This window comes from Ostrinia nubilalis, chromosome 15, assembly GCF_963855985.1.
Source record: "Ostrinia nubilalis chromosome 15, ilOstNubi1.1, whole genome shotgun sequence".
Lineage (NCBI taxonomy): Eukaryota > Metazoa > Arthropoda > Insecta > Lepidoptera > Crambidae > Ostrinia > Ostrinia nubilalis.
The window spans coordinates 4,851,508-4,866,139 of record NC_087102.1 but is presented as its reverse complement, the minus strand read 5'-3'; the positions used below and the strand labels follow the sequence as shown (position 1 = coordinate 4,866,139).

The 14,632-nt window shown below is 35.3% G+C and overlaps 1 protein-coding gene across 2 annotated transcripts in view; it reads right to left on the bottom strand.

The window, feature by feature from the left end:
• Positions 1–807: 807 nt before the first annotated feature.
• LOC135078442 (neuropeptide CCHamide-2 receptor-like) overlaps positions 808–14,632 on the bottom strand; it is a 94,372-nt gene continuing 80,547 nt past the window's right edge. For both annotated transcript variants that reach the window (XM_063972997.1, XM_063972998.1), the window contains exons 5-8: positions 13,470–13,663; positions 7,975–8,095; positions 3,917–4,099; positions 808–1,944 (exon numbers count right to left, since the gene is read on the bottom strand). In XM_063972997.1, coding sequence (XP_063829067.1) covers positions 1,779–1,944; positions 3,917–4,099; positions 7,975–8,095; positions 13,470–13,663 — 664 coding nt within the window. In that variant the 3' untranslated portion in view covers positions 808–1,778. The remainder of the gene's footprint in view (positions 1,945–3,916; positions 4,100–7,974; positions 8,096–13,469; positions 13,664–14,632) is intronic.

Sequence of the window (14,632 nt, the reverse complement as noted above, 5' to 3'; positions counted from 1 at the left end):
TCGTGATGAGTGAGTGAGTCACTTAGTCATTCAATGACGTTTCTTTCTACTAAAATTATACGTACCTATAGTAATTATCATTAAAATCAAATAAGTAAGTACCTACCAACCTAAGTAATTAAAATAAAGACCCTACCAAAAAATTTACAAATTACATACAGAAAATAAAAACGAAGTAATTCTTATCCTATTTAACTACAATCGCCCACGCGCCCATCCCATTTGTCCGCCGCTGAACCGTACCCTAATATTCATCTCGGTAGATGGCGGCACATAGTAAGAATTTGCAAGGAAGTTTGTAAAAAGTCAGTAATTAACACTTTGATTTGCTCGTTTAAACACAGTGAATGATTCAAATAGGTACATACAGTGAATGGTTCAATTACATAAAATATCTTTATTTATTAAATGTTCAATATTATTTACGAACAGCGCTATTCATAGTACATGTAATATTTAGTTACTAATTTACTAATGATGTCGATAGATGGCGTTTGACAGCTTTGCCTTCATGAATATTTACGTACCTCAAAAATTTTTGTCAGGCGCAAGAAGATTTTAACCAAGGACGATAGATGGCGCTTTTCCACGTCTTATGAAAATCCCAAATATTTTACGGGACCCTATTTTTTTTCAAAATAAAATTTAGCCTATGTTACTCGTGAGTTATGTAGCTTTCGAATGGTGAAAGAATTTTTAAAATCGGTCCAGTAGTTTTTGAGCCTATCCATTACAACTAAACAAACAAACAAACAAACAAACAAACAAACAAACAAAGTTTTCCTCTTTATAATATTAGTGTAGATAATAAACTTGTGACATCATTAACATCAATATAACTTAATTTACTTTCTTTGGTCTGAGATATTTACAAGACTCATTTTGTATCTTATTAAGACTTAAAATGTAATAAAGGAACAACGCACGTTTCTTAGAAATAAGATTTATCATTTCAGCAGTGCTATTAGGTACAGTAAAATAAAATGTACCATAAAGTAGGTACTAAGATGTATTAAGATGTTTTATAATTTCGTAAAATTTCCTGAAACGTGGAGCCGTTTTTGTAATTTATTTAACACATTGAATACCATCTACGTGTATTCTTTCTCGTTTCACATTCACGAAAGTAATCTCAAAAGGTTCGTACAATGACGTATTAAGTACGGCAGTTAGTACATTTATTATTTACATTAGGGGAAACCCGTCGAAAAGATCGGATATGGCGGGAGATTTCCTGTTGCGTTTAACTTTGAACCAAATAATTGTACTTCAAGTGGCTAGAAATAAAAAAATATGACTGTTTTTTTTCTATACGGCGTTTCATATTGATCTTCAGTAACTAATATAATGTCATCCATGTATATCTGAGAACATTTAAACATCAATCTTGATTTTATTCTTAACATTGATACATTACATATTTTTACTGTGACTACAAAATTTTGCAAACATAAATCTTAGCGCGGTAAGTATGAAATTTCTATCGATTTGTAATAAATTCGTTAAATTATTATATTGAATGATTTTTATTAAGGATAATGTTTAATAAAATATCTGCAAAATAATCGACCCATAGAATCGCTGAAAATTACAAAGTTTGATTGAATCTACTTATTAAAAAAAACTAATATCGCATTGATTAAAAAATCCTATTAAAAATTTACAAGAAATACAGATATGCACATACTATAAATCCATATACTTACCACATATATCTACTTATACTATGTCTTTTATAAATATCGAGTTTTTGTATAAAAATAGTGTGTGTTTCCACTCTATCTGTTTATACACTTGTCATCAGAGTCTCCAGTGAGGAAGTCGTTGGTATCCCTGATGCTCATGATGGTGACTCCATCCCCACTGTTCCTGGATATGATGTTGCTTTTTTTTTTAGTGCTTCCGTAGTCGTAGTTTGAGATCACTACACTTTCTGTGGGGTTCCTGAAAGCGTTTATAGAACAGTTACTGCTGTAGTTTAAACAACATGGTATGGTAGATAGAAATTTTGCTGATAAAAAGGGAAGTTTTCACGAAATAATAAAATTGTGGGAGAAAGAAAGGAAGGGATTTTGTTAAGAATAACATGGAACCACTAGATTCAAGACAAGACCCTTTTCCCTGAAATGTATACCGAAATGGAATTCCTCGAACTCTATAGGAAGAATTAACCCATATATGCCCAGAACTATTTAGGTCCCAGATTTTTATGTATATTGGCATATTTACTCTATATAGGCCCATAATCATGAACCAAGGTGAGTTTTTGGATTTCAGGATTTGGAACTATTTTTTTTTCAGTCGGTCGAAAACGACCGCCTGGGCGTATTTGAGACTAGAATGTAGGTGTTCATAGTATAAAGTATTTTCAAATAATAGTCGTATATTTATTATATAATTAGTTTACAAATTTGAACAGAATATAGCAAATAGTGTATAACAATCATATTTGGTTTATATAGGAACTTAAATAATAATACAGTTAGTACAATTTAGGCCTCAAAACATTTTTCATGGAGATTTACACTACACTTGCTGCATTTCTTCACAGTTATGTGTTTGCATACTGCACAATTTCTACGAATCTGACCGGTGAGGATCAATCAAATGCTCAGCACCATATCGCCTTACACTTAGTGGTATATTAGACGGCACTGGGTGTGTTGAAGGTAGACTGAGTTCAAGGAGATCTATATTTTGGAAGCAAATTTCTAGCAATTGACCTTCGAAACTCCAGAGTTATTATTGACGGTGACATCAATCAACCATGTCAAAAACATTAGAACCATTTTTTTCCTTCCCATGAATAACTTTGCCGAAATAGCGAGATCCCTTGAAGCATCTGTAGACACTTTGAAGTTTCGAAGGTAAATTACTAGAAATTCGCTTCTTACAAATGGATCTCCTCGAACTCAGCCTGGACCTTCTACACGCCCAGTGCCCTCTAATATACCTCTAAAAGGCTGTATGGTGTTGAGCATTTGATCCTCACCAGTCAGAATCGTAAGAATTGTGCTTTACGCAAAAACAAACAAGTGTTTTGCAGAATTTCGTGCCTAAATTGTACTAACTGTGTAATTATTCAAGGTCCTAAATTAACCAAATAACATTATTTTACACTATTTGCTATAATTTGATGAAATTATAAACTAATTATATAATAAACACGACTTTTATTTGAAATACTTTATACAATGAAAATCTACATTCTGGTCTCATATATGCCCATGCGGTCGTTATCGACCAACAGAACTTTTGCAAAAAATAACAAAGCACATATTTATATTTTCATAACACTTCTTAGTTATTTACCTTGGAAATATATTCATTTCAATATTTCAATCGCAATAATCGTTTAAAACAGAATACATAAAAGAATATTTACATTTTTGTAAGACTGGGTGCACTAATTTCAACAACAAAAAAATTAGTGAAATTCAATTTCAAATTCTAAAAAAAGTGGCGGCGTACGAACTTAGTAACTGTTATATTTGATTAGGAAGTTCTTTCAACATTATATTTATAGCGCTAAAACAGAAAACAAACGTACAGTTTTTTTGTAATTGGCATCGCAAGAGAACATGTACCATTGGGTCGTTTTCGTGCCTCTGGGCATATATGGGTTAAATTTTAAATTATTGGTAATTTAAAACATGAACTTGGTAAAAGGTAATTCTTTCCGCTGGCCAGTTTGAGACTACTTGTCCGTTTGTATCATTATTGCTACTTGAGTAACTACGTTTTCTGTTGTTGATATAGGCACTCAAGGTTAAGAAGATGATAAAGATATAAAGATTATGCTATGTAATTGTGTGTTAGGGGTTTTATCTTCAGCAGTGGTTTGAGATGCTGATAAATGAAGGAATGAGATGAGAATGAAAATTACTTTATGCCAATATTAGACAAATGTTCAAACCTATTACACCGGTGCCGATGGGTGCTCCTGAAGGAGGTCTCGCACACAGCCGTCCTGGAGAGCCTGGAGCTGCAGGTGGGATGGAGGGACCCTCGGCGGCAGCAGAGGTACCGGTTGAAGTGCTGCCTGAAAACTCCACTGACGCAGTACAAGGCGACTGGGTTGACGCAGGAGTTCAGGAAACTGTTGGAGAGAAAGAAGTTACTAATAAAATGTTGCTACTATTCCCGCGGGTGTCGTAAGAGGCGACTTAGGGACTACACATCTAACAGAGAACGGGCAGCAGCGCTCTCTGAAAAACATAAATCTTTTAAACTGCGATCTCCAACCCGCCTGCCAAGCGTGGGGATTATGGCAAAATCCTCCACTATATGGAGCAAATTCCAGCGGTGGACTGTAAAGGGCTGTTGATGAATATAATGTTATTTCTATGGTTAAGTTTTATTTGGCGTCAAGATGTAGATCCTGGCTACATAGGAATTGCAGTGATAGGAACGATGAGTGAGAATAGTCTCGTTAGTAAAAAGTTTTGTGACGAACACTGTATCAAAATTAGCGTTCAACACGAGAGTAAGTATTAAATTTTATTAGTAAGAGTGTTAAGTATCTACTCGTACCTATTTAAAATGCAAAATTAAAGTAAGTACTCGTATTGAGTGGGTCTAATATGAGAGTATCACTGTATTAATAACAATGCAAGTTTCATTTTCTAGTGTCCGCATTTTCTGATATATTTGATTCTTTAAAATTTCAAAATTATTTGCAAGAGACTGTAACTCAGGGCCTAATGCTTAGGCAATCACTTACTGCCTTTTGTTTTATACAAGATGTAAGGAACAGAATAACTTAGATTAATGTCCTGAACTCGACATCTTTAATCTTGTTGGCACGTGGTAAATATTTATACTTAAAAATATCCATAGATTTCATTACTTTCATGTTCTAAACTCGCTGTTTGAAGTTTCTGCCAAACTGTCTTTAACTAGCTCTCTTGAGTATAAAGATCCTAATTGGACTAGAGAACAGAACCATTTGAGCGTTGAATATTTAACAAGAAAGAAAATTCTAATAAATTCAATGACGAAGAATTGCGACGAACAAGAAGTACTCCAACTCGTTTAGGATTATTTAATATTTTCAGTTCAATGAGCTAATTCCGTTGCTCGTTCCGTAATTTTCATTCTCACTCCAGTTAGTGCTTGGTCAAGATGTTTCAATTCTTTGGATTTTCATCTAATTGGTTGGAGGGAGTAACGAGGAAGTTTATATTTATTAACAGATCTAGGTGACCGGATTCTGAATACAATAATTGAAAATGGAGATTTGTGTCTGTTTTTTGAATGAGTCTCAAGACTCTATTCAAACTCAAGCACGAGTATGCTACCCTGCGATTGATTGTGTTTCAATATTTTGCAAAACTGGGTATAGCATTCTTGGTGAAAGCGCAACAGACACATTTAAATATTCAAAATCATCGTAGACTGAGCTGAGCAGCACATCAGTTCTGACGTGACATTTCTTACGTACATTCTTACATACAAATGCGACTAAAGTCCGGCTTCCATTAGGTCGGATCCGACTATGAAAGGGGGACTATGCCTACGCTGCGGTCGAGTTTTTCTTTAACGCAGTTTTTTGTACCGTCTTGTGTCACGTAGGACGTAACTTACAGCGTAGCGATAGGCACCATAAAAAGGCAATTCAAGTAATTGAAATTTTACGATTACAATAAATCACCACGTTCTTATAATGTGTTTTGTACTTTAAGTCACGTACAAAATGTAATGATTAAAATTATATCTCCCATTTTACGACAAAAGCTTAGAAACGTAACATAAAATGCAAATTTTTGAAGTCATTCTAATATTAAGTGTAAGGTTTCTAGAATAAAATGAATGCTTTTCCATTTAATAGAAAGTCTGTGAAAATTTTCAACGTTTTTCTTTCAGTCTATCCAGAATTGGCACTTTTAATTTCCGCGTTGCTCTATTGAATATGACTTTCATTTCTTGATTAAAAATTGGAACGATTTTCAAGTTTCAAGGGAGTACCTAAAAATCTGTTACATGTAAAGGTACAAACAATGTACTTACACGTATTTTAGAGTAACCAGTACAATTTAAAACCTTAAATTGTACTGGTTACTCTAAAATACGTGTAAGTACATTGTTTGTAAAGCAAAAGTAAACAATGAAACGCAATAATCTTGTAGACAATGTAGCTAACCTTAACATACACAACAAAAATAAATGGTGTTTTGTGGTTTTAGTTTTTGGCACAACTTTTATCTGGAACAACAAATCGCATCTGAAGAAGTATTCGTATTTACAGACAGAACTCTTATGTGTGTGTACTAATAGTGTCTATTTTGTATCAAAAATAAACAGCCTGATGTTCTGGCGACTGTACTAAAAGCTGTATTGCTAACCAAAGAAAAACATCGCTGCTCATTACGCTGAGCATTACCATTGTTATCTATAATATAGAAGCAATAGGCAGAAAAATATTATTAAGTACTAGCTGACCCGGCGAACTTCGTACCGCCTTAGCGTAGAGATTTTCTTAATATTTTTTTCCGTAAGAACCATCCTTGGACTTCCACAAACATTTAAAAAAAAGAATTATCGAAATCGGTTCAGCCGTTCACACGTGATGCCGTGACAACGCGAAACGGGTTTCATTTTTATATATATAGATAGAAGATAGATTACTCCTCGGTTGTGAAAAAAGTAACACAATGTCATTTTCAGGATAATTGGAACTGGACAGCCTGGAATACAAGATGCTACGAATAATTCGACATTTCACGACTTGGCTGTAAGAGTAGGCGATATGATTAATTTTCTTTTTCCTTTTCCTTTTATTTCTTACAGCGGACCGAAATGGATTCACGCGTTGATGAAAATGGAAAAAATTGAAATGCCCGATTCAAAATTGGAACGGATGTTTCTAATAAAAATTGTTAGTTCTGTTTGATTTTTTATAACTTTAATACAAAAAAATATAGAGAAATATCACAGAATATTTATTTAACTTTCAGTTGTAGTATGAAGAGGTTACTTCATACAATTTTGATGACAAAAAACAAAGTTATTGTGTAAGTATTAACAAATAATTGTTTAGGTAAATTAAATACAGTGTACAGCAAAATTCTGCGGTTTTCATCAATTCTGCGTGAGTGCCTTTTTTGTAGGACAATAATTGTTGTTTGGAATGGCACCTACGGGTTTTGTTGTATTAAGGGTTTTAATGTTTTCAATGAAGAGTGTTTAGTTGCATAGACCTTCGACCTTTCAAAAAAGACTGACGAATCACCGATGCCTAATGTAGCTTAAGCTTTGTTTCATACACCTAAATATCAAAATCGTGCAAAATGCATGCAGTAATACAATCAAACTTGGGATAAACCAACCGCAAACCTGCATTCAATTTTACGAGTATCTTTTATAATAATGGTGGTGAACATAAATAAAACGGCCAATAATTTATGCAAATCATTTCTAAGCAAGGAGAAACAAAACAACTAAAGTCTAAAGATAAACAACCTACGTATTTCTAGAATTTTTTGTATTGGCCATTAAGGAAATGATGTCCTTATTTGTGCTTAATTAATCCACGGCCCAAATACGTAGGAACGAAAAGGTGTGAATTTTTGAACTTAAAGAGCAATTGAGCCTTCGCAGTATTGTTCACATTAACTTACCTCCTTTTGCAATCAAAGATCGCTTCTTTCAAATCCAAGAAGTATGCTTGCTATCACTAGATTAACAGATAGCTCAGTGTTTGTCCTAGGCGCAGACCACCGACTTTTAGTTGGCCGATAATTGGGCCCGATTCTGATTTGTATGAAGGATCGGCCGATACCAAATCAGTGTAATGTGTGCACTTCCATATATGCCCATACTGATTAACTGCCCGGCTAAACTATCGGCCGACAAAAAATCGGTGGTCTGAAAGATGATTTTGGTTTTAAAATGTGTCTAGAGAAGTTCAAACGATAACAAAAGAAAAAATATAGGGCGGTAAGGTCAGCTGGTTATTGATAAAATTATACAAACCTCAAGCAAAATCCCATGATCCTCAGAGCGTGGGTCCAATCGTTGTACTCGTCTTGAGCGGTTGGGTCGAGATGGTACCATAATTCGAACGCGTGGTACGGCAGGAAACAAATGAAGAACACTGTGAACAAAAGATAAGTTAGAGGCTAAAGGATCTTCGAATTATCACTGTTTTTGTAAGGGTCAGTTTTGTGTCTTTTTTTAAACGAACTGAAGCAAATTATGTTCATATTAATCCTTAGCAACATCAACTTTTTTTTATAAATGAAAGATGCAATAAGTATTAATACCGGTATAGTAGATAAGCCAGCAAATTCCTTATCACCAGGAATTCTTGAAAACCTTAGTCGGTGAAGTAAACTTTGGGCCAAGCAGAAGGTAGAGTTCATTACCCTATTGATGAAGAAGGTTTGTAACTACATAAACTACAAGACCTAAAGCCAATAAATTCAGATTTTTACACGAAATATATCAACTGAGATTCTCCGTCTAATTTTTTAGCCCACAATGCTTTTATCGGAACGCTATCGCGCATTTCCAACGGGATTACTCAGTGAAAGGGAATAAAATACTATATTGGAGCTGCGTAGAAGGTCTGTGCTAAAAATAGCGGTCACTTTCTACCCTCGAGACGTATTTAAGAACAATTTGAAATCCGCATTGAATAAAAGTCTCACAAATCATACCACGAACTCGGAAAAAGGTACCTACTTTTTATGAGCTATCAAAATATGTTTTCCATGTTTTTATAGCGATAGGAATTTATTGACACGTCACTTGTGACTAATGTCGGGTGTGTAATGTATGATATAACTACATATCATATAATACTTAGAGGATATAACATCAAATTATATAAAATCATTTAATATAATAATTATCTATATATATAAAAATGAAACCCGTTTCGCGTTGAACGTGTGAACGGCTGAACCGATTTCGATAATTCTTTTTTTTAAATGTTTGTGGAAGTCCAAGGATGGTTCTTACGGAAAAAAATATTAAGAAAATCTCTACGCTAAGGCGGTACGAAGTTCGCCGGGTCAGCTAGTTTACTATAATAAACGAATAATATAATTTTAAAACGAATAATTTTAAGACAAATAACTATTAACTGATATAAAATGGTTTGATATAATGAACATTTTCTATAAAACTTACAATGTATACTATTTAAAACAAATAACATTCAAATCATATAAAAATAAAATGTCGAACAATCAAATGAGATAAAATTCTTTTCCTATAAAACTTAAATCATATAACAATAATAATTTTATATAAAGTTCAATTGTTATAATAAGCATTGCATGCAGCAAGCAAGCAAGCAAGCTAGCAAGCTAGCAAGCAGGCAAGCAAGCAAGCAGGCAGGCAAGCAAGCAAGCAAGCAGGCAGGCAAGCAAGCAAGCAAGCAAGCAAGCAAGCAGGCAAGCAGGCAAGCAGGCAAGCAAGCAAGCAAGTAAGCAAGCAGGCATGCAGGCATGCAGCATGCAAATTTGACTAAAAACTTGAGACTTCTGTCACGGCTCCGGCACTGCGGGGCTCTGGCGGTCCCTCGCGTGCTAATCGTCGCAGATGGCTTTCGCTCGACACCGCGTCTTCGGCTTGCTGGCCGGCGAAGCCGGCCCTGCTCCTCAGCCCGCGGGCCGCCTCGCCCCTCCGTGCCTACGCGCTTCTAAATTACACTCTAGGGGTAGGGCAGACAAGACTACGTGGAGTCGGTTTTACGGCGATTCGTTTTTGTCACTAAAGTCATTTTTAAGTCAAGCTAAAGAAGAACATACTAAAAGTTATATCTATCAGAAATTATATCAATTAAAGATTATACCAAATAGTAGTTATAACAAATAATATTTATTACAAGTAATGGTTATGTGAAATATTGTTTATATTAAACAAAATTACATCAAATGAGTCTTAGATTAAGTAAGGTTTATATCAAATGTCTTTATGCGTTTTGATTGGTATCTGAAATGACATTATTAGAAATGATTTATTATATGAAGTAAACATTATATGTTTAAAAATTATATCAAGTGTTATTATAACATACGTTTATTATACAATATGAACGTTATTGAAATGAATTTATATCATATAAACTTATATAAACTGTCACGCACCCACTAATGTCAATTTAAGTGCAGCTAAAAATTGATTTTAATACGGATTACAGTGTGTAAGTTGTAGCTGTTTGCAGTTTGCACACAGCACAGCTATGGAAAACTGGGACCGTTAACCCTTTATAGGGCAGAGGAAGCGAAATTAGTAATACGGCAAGCTAAGCTAAACTAACTTAGCTTAGTTCTTGGTTTTCAATCAACATAACAGTTAATTGTAAGATAATTTGGATTTTAGAGTTATGATAAGCCGTTCCTATAAATTATTAATTAAAATAGTGTCTGCCATGAAAAGAAAATTCTTAAGTTTCTTGCACCATTGTTCATTCAATGTTTCAAAAATATTTTGCGCTTTTGTTAAGACAAATCGTTAAAGTTCAAAATAGCCTTACTATTTTGCGGTTCTCTAGCAAAGATTAAGATACTCAGTGAGACGAATAACGACACCTCATACGTCACAATCTATCAAATCGCCTAAGCTAATGCCAGCGTTCCTTAATCATAATAAATGAAACGTTCAGACGGAGCCATTCACGAATTCACTCGATATAATGGTCTGTCTTTCATATTTATATTTATCTTTAGTTATGCTGCTGTAAATATCTGAATCGCAACATTTTAGGTGTAGTTAAGTTTTTTCCAAGGTAATTTCGATCACTTTAGTAATTTTGTAGTTAAGATGGTAAAATCGACTGTAGATGAGATTTAACTGTCTCACCACATTCTTTTATTTTACAAATAGCTTTTTCACGCGTGATCTTCGTTTTGACACGTTTCTTCTTTCTAAAAACCGACAGAGGGAAGTAAGGATTATTTAGGTTTCATAATTACGAAAAAAGGTTAAATCTACTGCTACTACTATTGGATTCATTTGCATAACAATAAAAAACAAAACAAAAGCTCAACTTCGTAAAATATTACCAAATAAGTTCAAACTCGTTTCCAAAGTTTTCACTTTAATCTCAAGTCTTACTTGGTAAACCTTTCCCTGATACCCGACAATTCATCTTGGAACCACTTTAAACTTGCTCCTGAGTGTTGGAAGCGCTTACTATGCTAATGAAGTGGCCTTTTTAGCAAATTAAATTTTATTGTCCGTTTCAAATGGCACATGCTTTTCATGCAGTTTGATTTAGGTAAGTAACTGTTTGTTTTTCAGCTATTTGGCCAAGGCAAGGAAGTATGAACTTTTCATATTATCTATTTTATTCTTGAGTAGAAGATGATCATCACACATTATAAGATGAAACCGGTCCTAAGAAACACATTAAAAACTATAAAGGAGAGTTGATTTTTAGACGAAATTAATGTACCTATACATTAAAATCATTAAAACCTTACCTACTCGTAATTATCATTCTACCATACTTATACGAAATTAATAGATTTAATTATGATTAATATAGAAAGGATACCGAGAAAAAGATAATCCTGTTCGGTCATAATATGAAAGAAAAGAAAAGCTTTCGCGGAGCTATCTCTCGCAAAAGCTCAATACATAGGAAATAATAAAGGACATTATAGTATGAAATAAGTAGCTGTATAAAGGTAGAAATTTATTGTACCTATACTTAGATAAGTATAGTAGTATATTGCATACCTAGAGAAGATTCATCATCATCATTTCAGCCACAGGACGTCCCCTACTGAACATAGGCCTCCCCCAATGATTTCCACAAAGGCTGGCTGGTAGCTGCCTGCATCCAGGCTTACTTATTACGAATAACAAAAGATTGTAATAGCTCAAAACTCTCCAAGAAAGGGTATGTAGGTAAATAGAATCGGAGGTGTCATAATGAGTTTGCAACATTCTTTTCAAACGCTCAGTAATATAGGTACTTTGTCACTTTGAAAGCGGCCAAAGTTCCCTAAGGTCGACCTAAGTCCCCGTTGTTACGAAAGTTCGTTTCCAATTCAGTAACATTCCACATTTGTCTTCGCTTCTTATCTTGTCGTAGGTATTTTGTTGGCTCATTTATGCACATTCATCTGGCTTTGGTAGGTAACAGGTATTACCAAGACACAGAGAGAGAACGGATTGTGTTTGTTTACGTTTCTCTGTTATTTTTGTGTGTCTATGGAACACCATCTAACTTTAACTTTGACAAACGTCAAAAATCTTGCAAACTCCATACAAAAAACACCGGTTATCGTTAAAGTCACGGTTAAATTAAGTTAGGTGGTGCAACTCAGCCTTAGTACTTAGGTACACGTATTTAAAAAAAACTATTTCGTTCGTTCGTACGTTTCAGCCAAATGACGTCCACTGCTGGACAAAGGCCTCCCCCAAGAAGGTGGAAGGTTCACCCGGAATCCTCAACCACAGAGGAACTGGTTGTCTTACCTCCAAATGCCGAAGCACAACAATGCTCTCAACACTATTTTTAAGGCGATAGAAATAGGTAAGATGGTGGCAGCTAGCCAGACGGAAACTGAAAAAGCCCACCACTTACCAAACCGAACAAAAAATTATACCACCACTTGGGTTCGAGCCCGGGCCTTCAGAGGTGGAATTGTGTAAAGCAATCGTACCTAATCATTTGACAGTTCATAACGTACGATTATTCTGTCAAACGCTTTGTGTAACTGACTTTATCGTACGTTATGAATTGTCAAATGATTACGATTGCTTTACACAATTCCACCTCTGGTCTGAAACCGGTATTCTTCCACAAGACCACAGAGGCGGTGATTTACCTATAACGTGAACTAAGTCCAAAAAGGACCCGGCCTAAGTCGGGGAGCTTATTAAAGTGAAAGGTCACACATACGACCTATGAAGTTGAAATATGGCAGTTAGGATCAAAGGTCGGTGTCACCTAAGATTGGATCTTGTAAACGGCCCAAATTAATACCGGGAAACTGGGGTTTGTACGAAAATTTGTCGTTTCAATGTAAGGCATTAGACATTTTGCAAATATTACGTCTTACATAATAATTACAAATAAGTACAGATAAAAAGACACGTATTTTTGTATTTCGGAAATACAAGTTACTAAATAAGTAATAATAGCTTACCTATCACAAAAACAAACACCATACAAGTGACAGACTTTCTGGCCTTAGCCTGGGCCTCTCCTTGGCCCCCGTGTGAGGCCCCCGTGTGAGGCCCCCTATATCTCTGCAGGGCCATTAGTGACTGCACTTGTATTTGGGGAAAAAAAAGTTACAAAACAAGTAATATTAGCTTACCTATGACGAAAATAAGCACCATACAAGCGACAGACTTCCTGGCCTTAGCCTGGGCCTCTCCCTGGTCACTGTGTAAGGCCCCTGGCATTTCCTTTTTGCTAGCCAACAGTCTCTTCAGGGCCATTAGTGACTGCACTTGTATTTAAGGAAAAAAAAGTTACAAAACAAGTAAAATTAGCTTACCTATGACAAAAATAAGCACCATACAAGCAACAGACTTCCTGGCCTTAGCCTGGGCCTCTCCCTGGCCACCGTGTAAGGCCCCTGGCATTTCCTTGGTGCTAGCCAGCAGCCTCTGGGCCATCAGTGAGTAAAAGAATGCGATGACCAGTAGAGGCAGGCCGTAGTAGATTATCGCCTTTGCTAGGGTCATCCATCTGAAAGAAAAAGTAAGTTAAGGAAAAAAAACACTACCTACTCTCTTATTAAGATAAGCTGGAGACACTGAAAATTGAAAAAAAAGTCAGGTCTGTATTTTGGGTGTGTTATTGTCCCAGTTTACTGGAAACATAAGACAACTGGCAAAACTTTTAAGTGGTAAATCGGACTCTTTTGGCTCCACAATGTATCTTTCTACATGCACTCTAAATCAATGTGCGGGGCGAAATGTTATGTGGCAACCAGCCAGTTTGTAGTTCGAAACTGTAAGGTATTAGATAGCAGCAGTTTAACACTTTTAAAATATAAAGTACAATCTAAAGCTGGGTTGCACCATCTAGCTTTAACATATTATTACATTAAAACTCTGGTTACAAAAAACACCGGTTATGGTTATAGCCACGGTTAAAATAAGGTGGTGCAACTCTGCCTTAGCATTCGTTCAATATTGACAGAGGACTTGTAAAATGTCTGGAAGTTCGTCAAGCGTTACAAAATGATAGTTCACCGAAACGTACTCGTACGTTCGCAATAAACTAATATCGTAGTTCACTCTACCGTCAGTCATCCATCAAAGACCGCGGCTTTGGTTTGATCGCAACTTTTCCTCCCTGAATCTCGGTAAACATTCCGGCATGCATAATATATCGCGTCTGCGAACTGTTTCGATTAAGATTGGTGGACTTAACGGAATCGAATCGCAACAGTATTTCTTTTTGTAAAGTTTAGCTTAGAATATTTGCTATGCCCATATTAAAGTTTAGGTACAAGCTTTTAGGCTAAAAAATAAGAGGAAACCACTTTGTATAGTCAACGGCACATCAAAGTGTTGCAAAACCACATTAGGATGCTTCAGTTTAGCTCGATTTGAAGAAGTTTGTACAAAATAGAAGTATTATTTATTGCAGTTCGCCAGTCACAACAATGAAACAATGTAAAAAAGTTGAATACTGAAGATTACCCTGTTT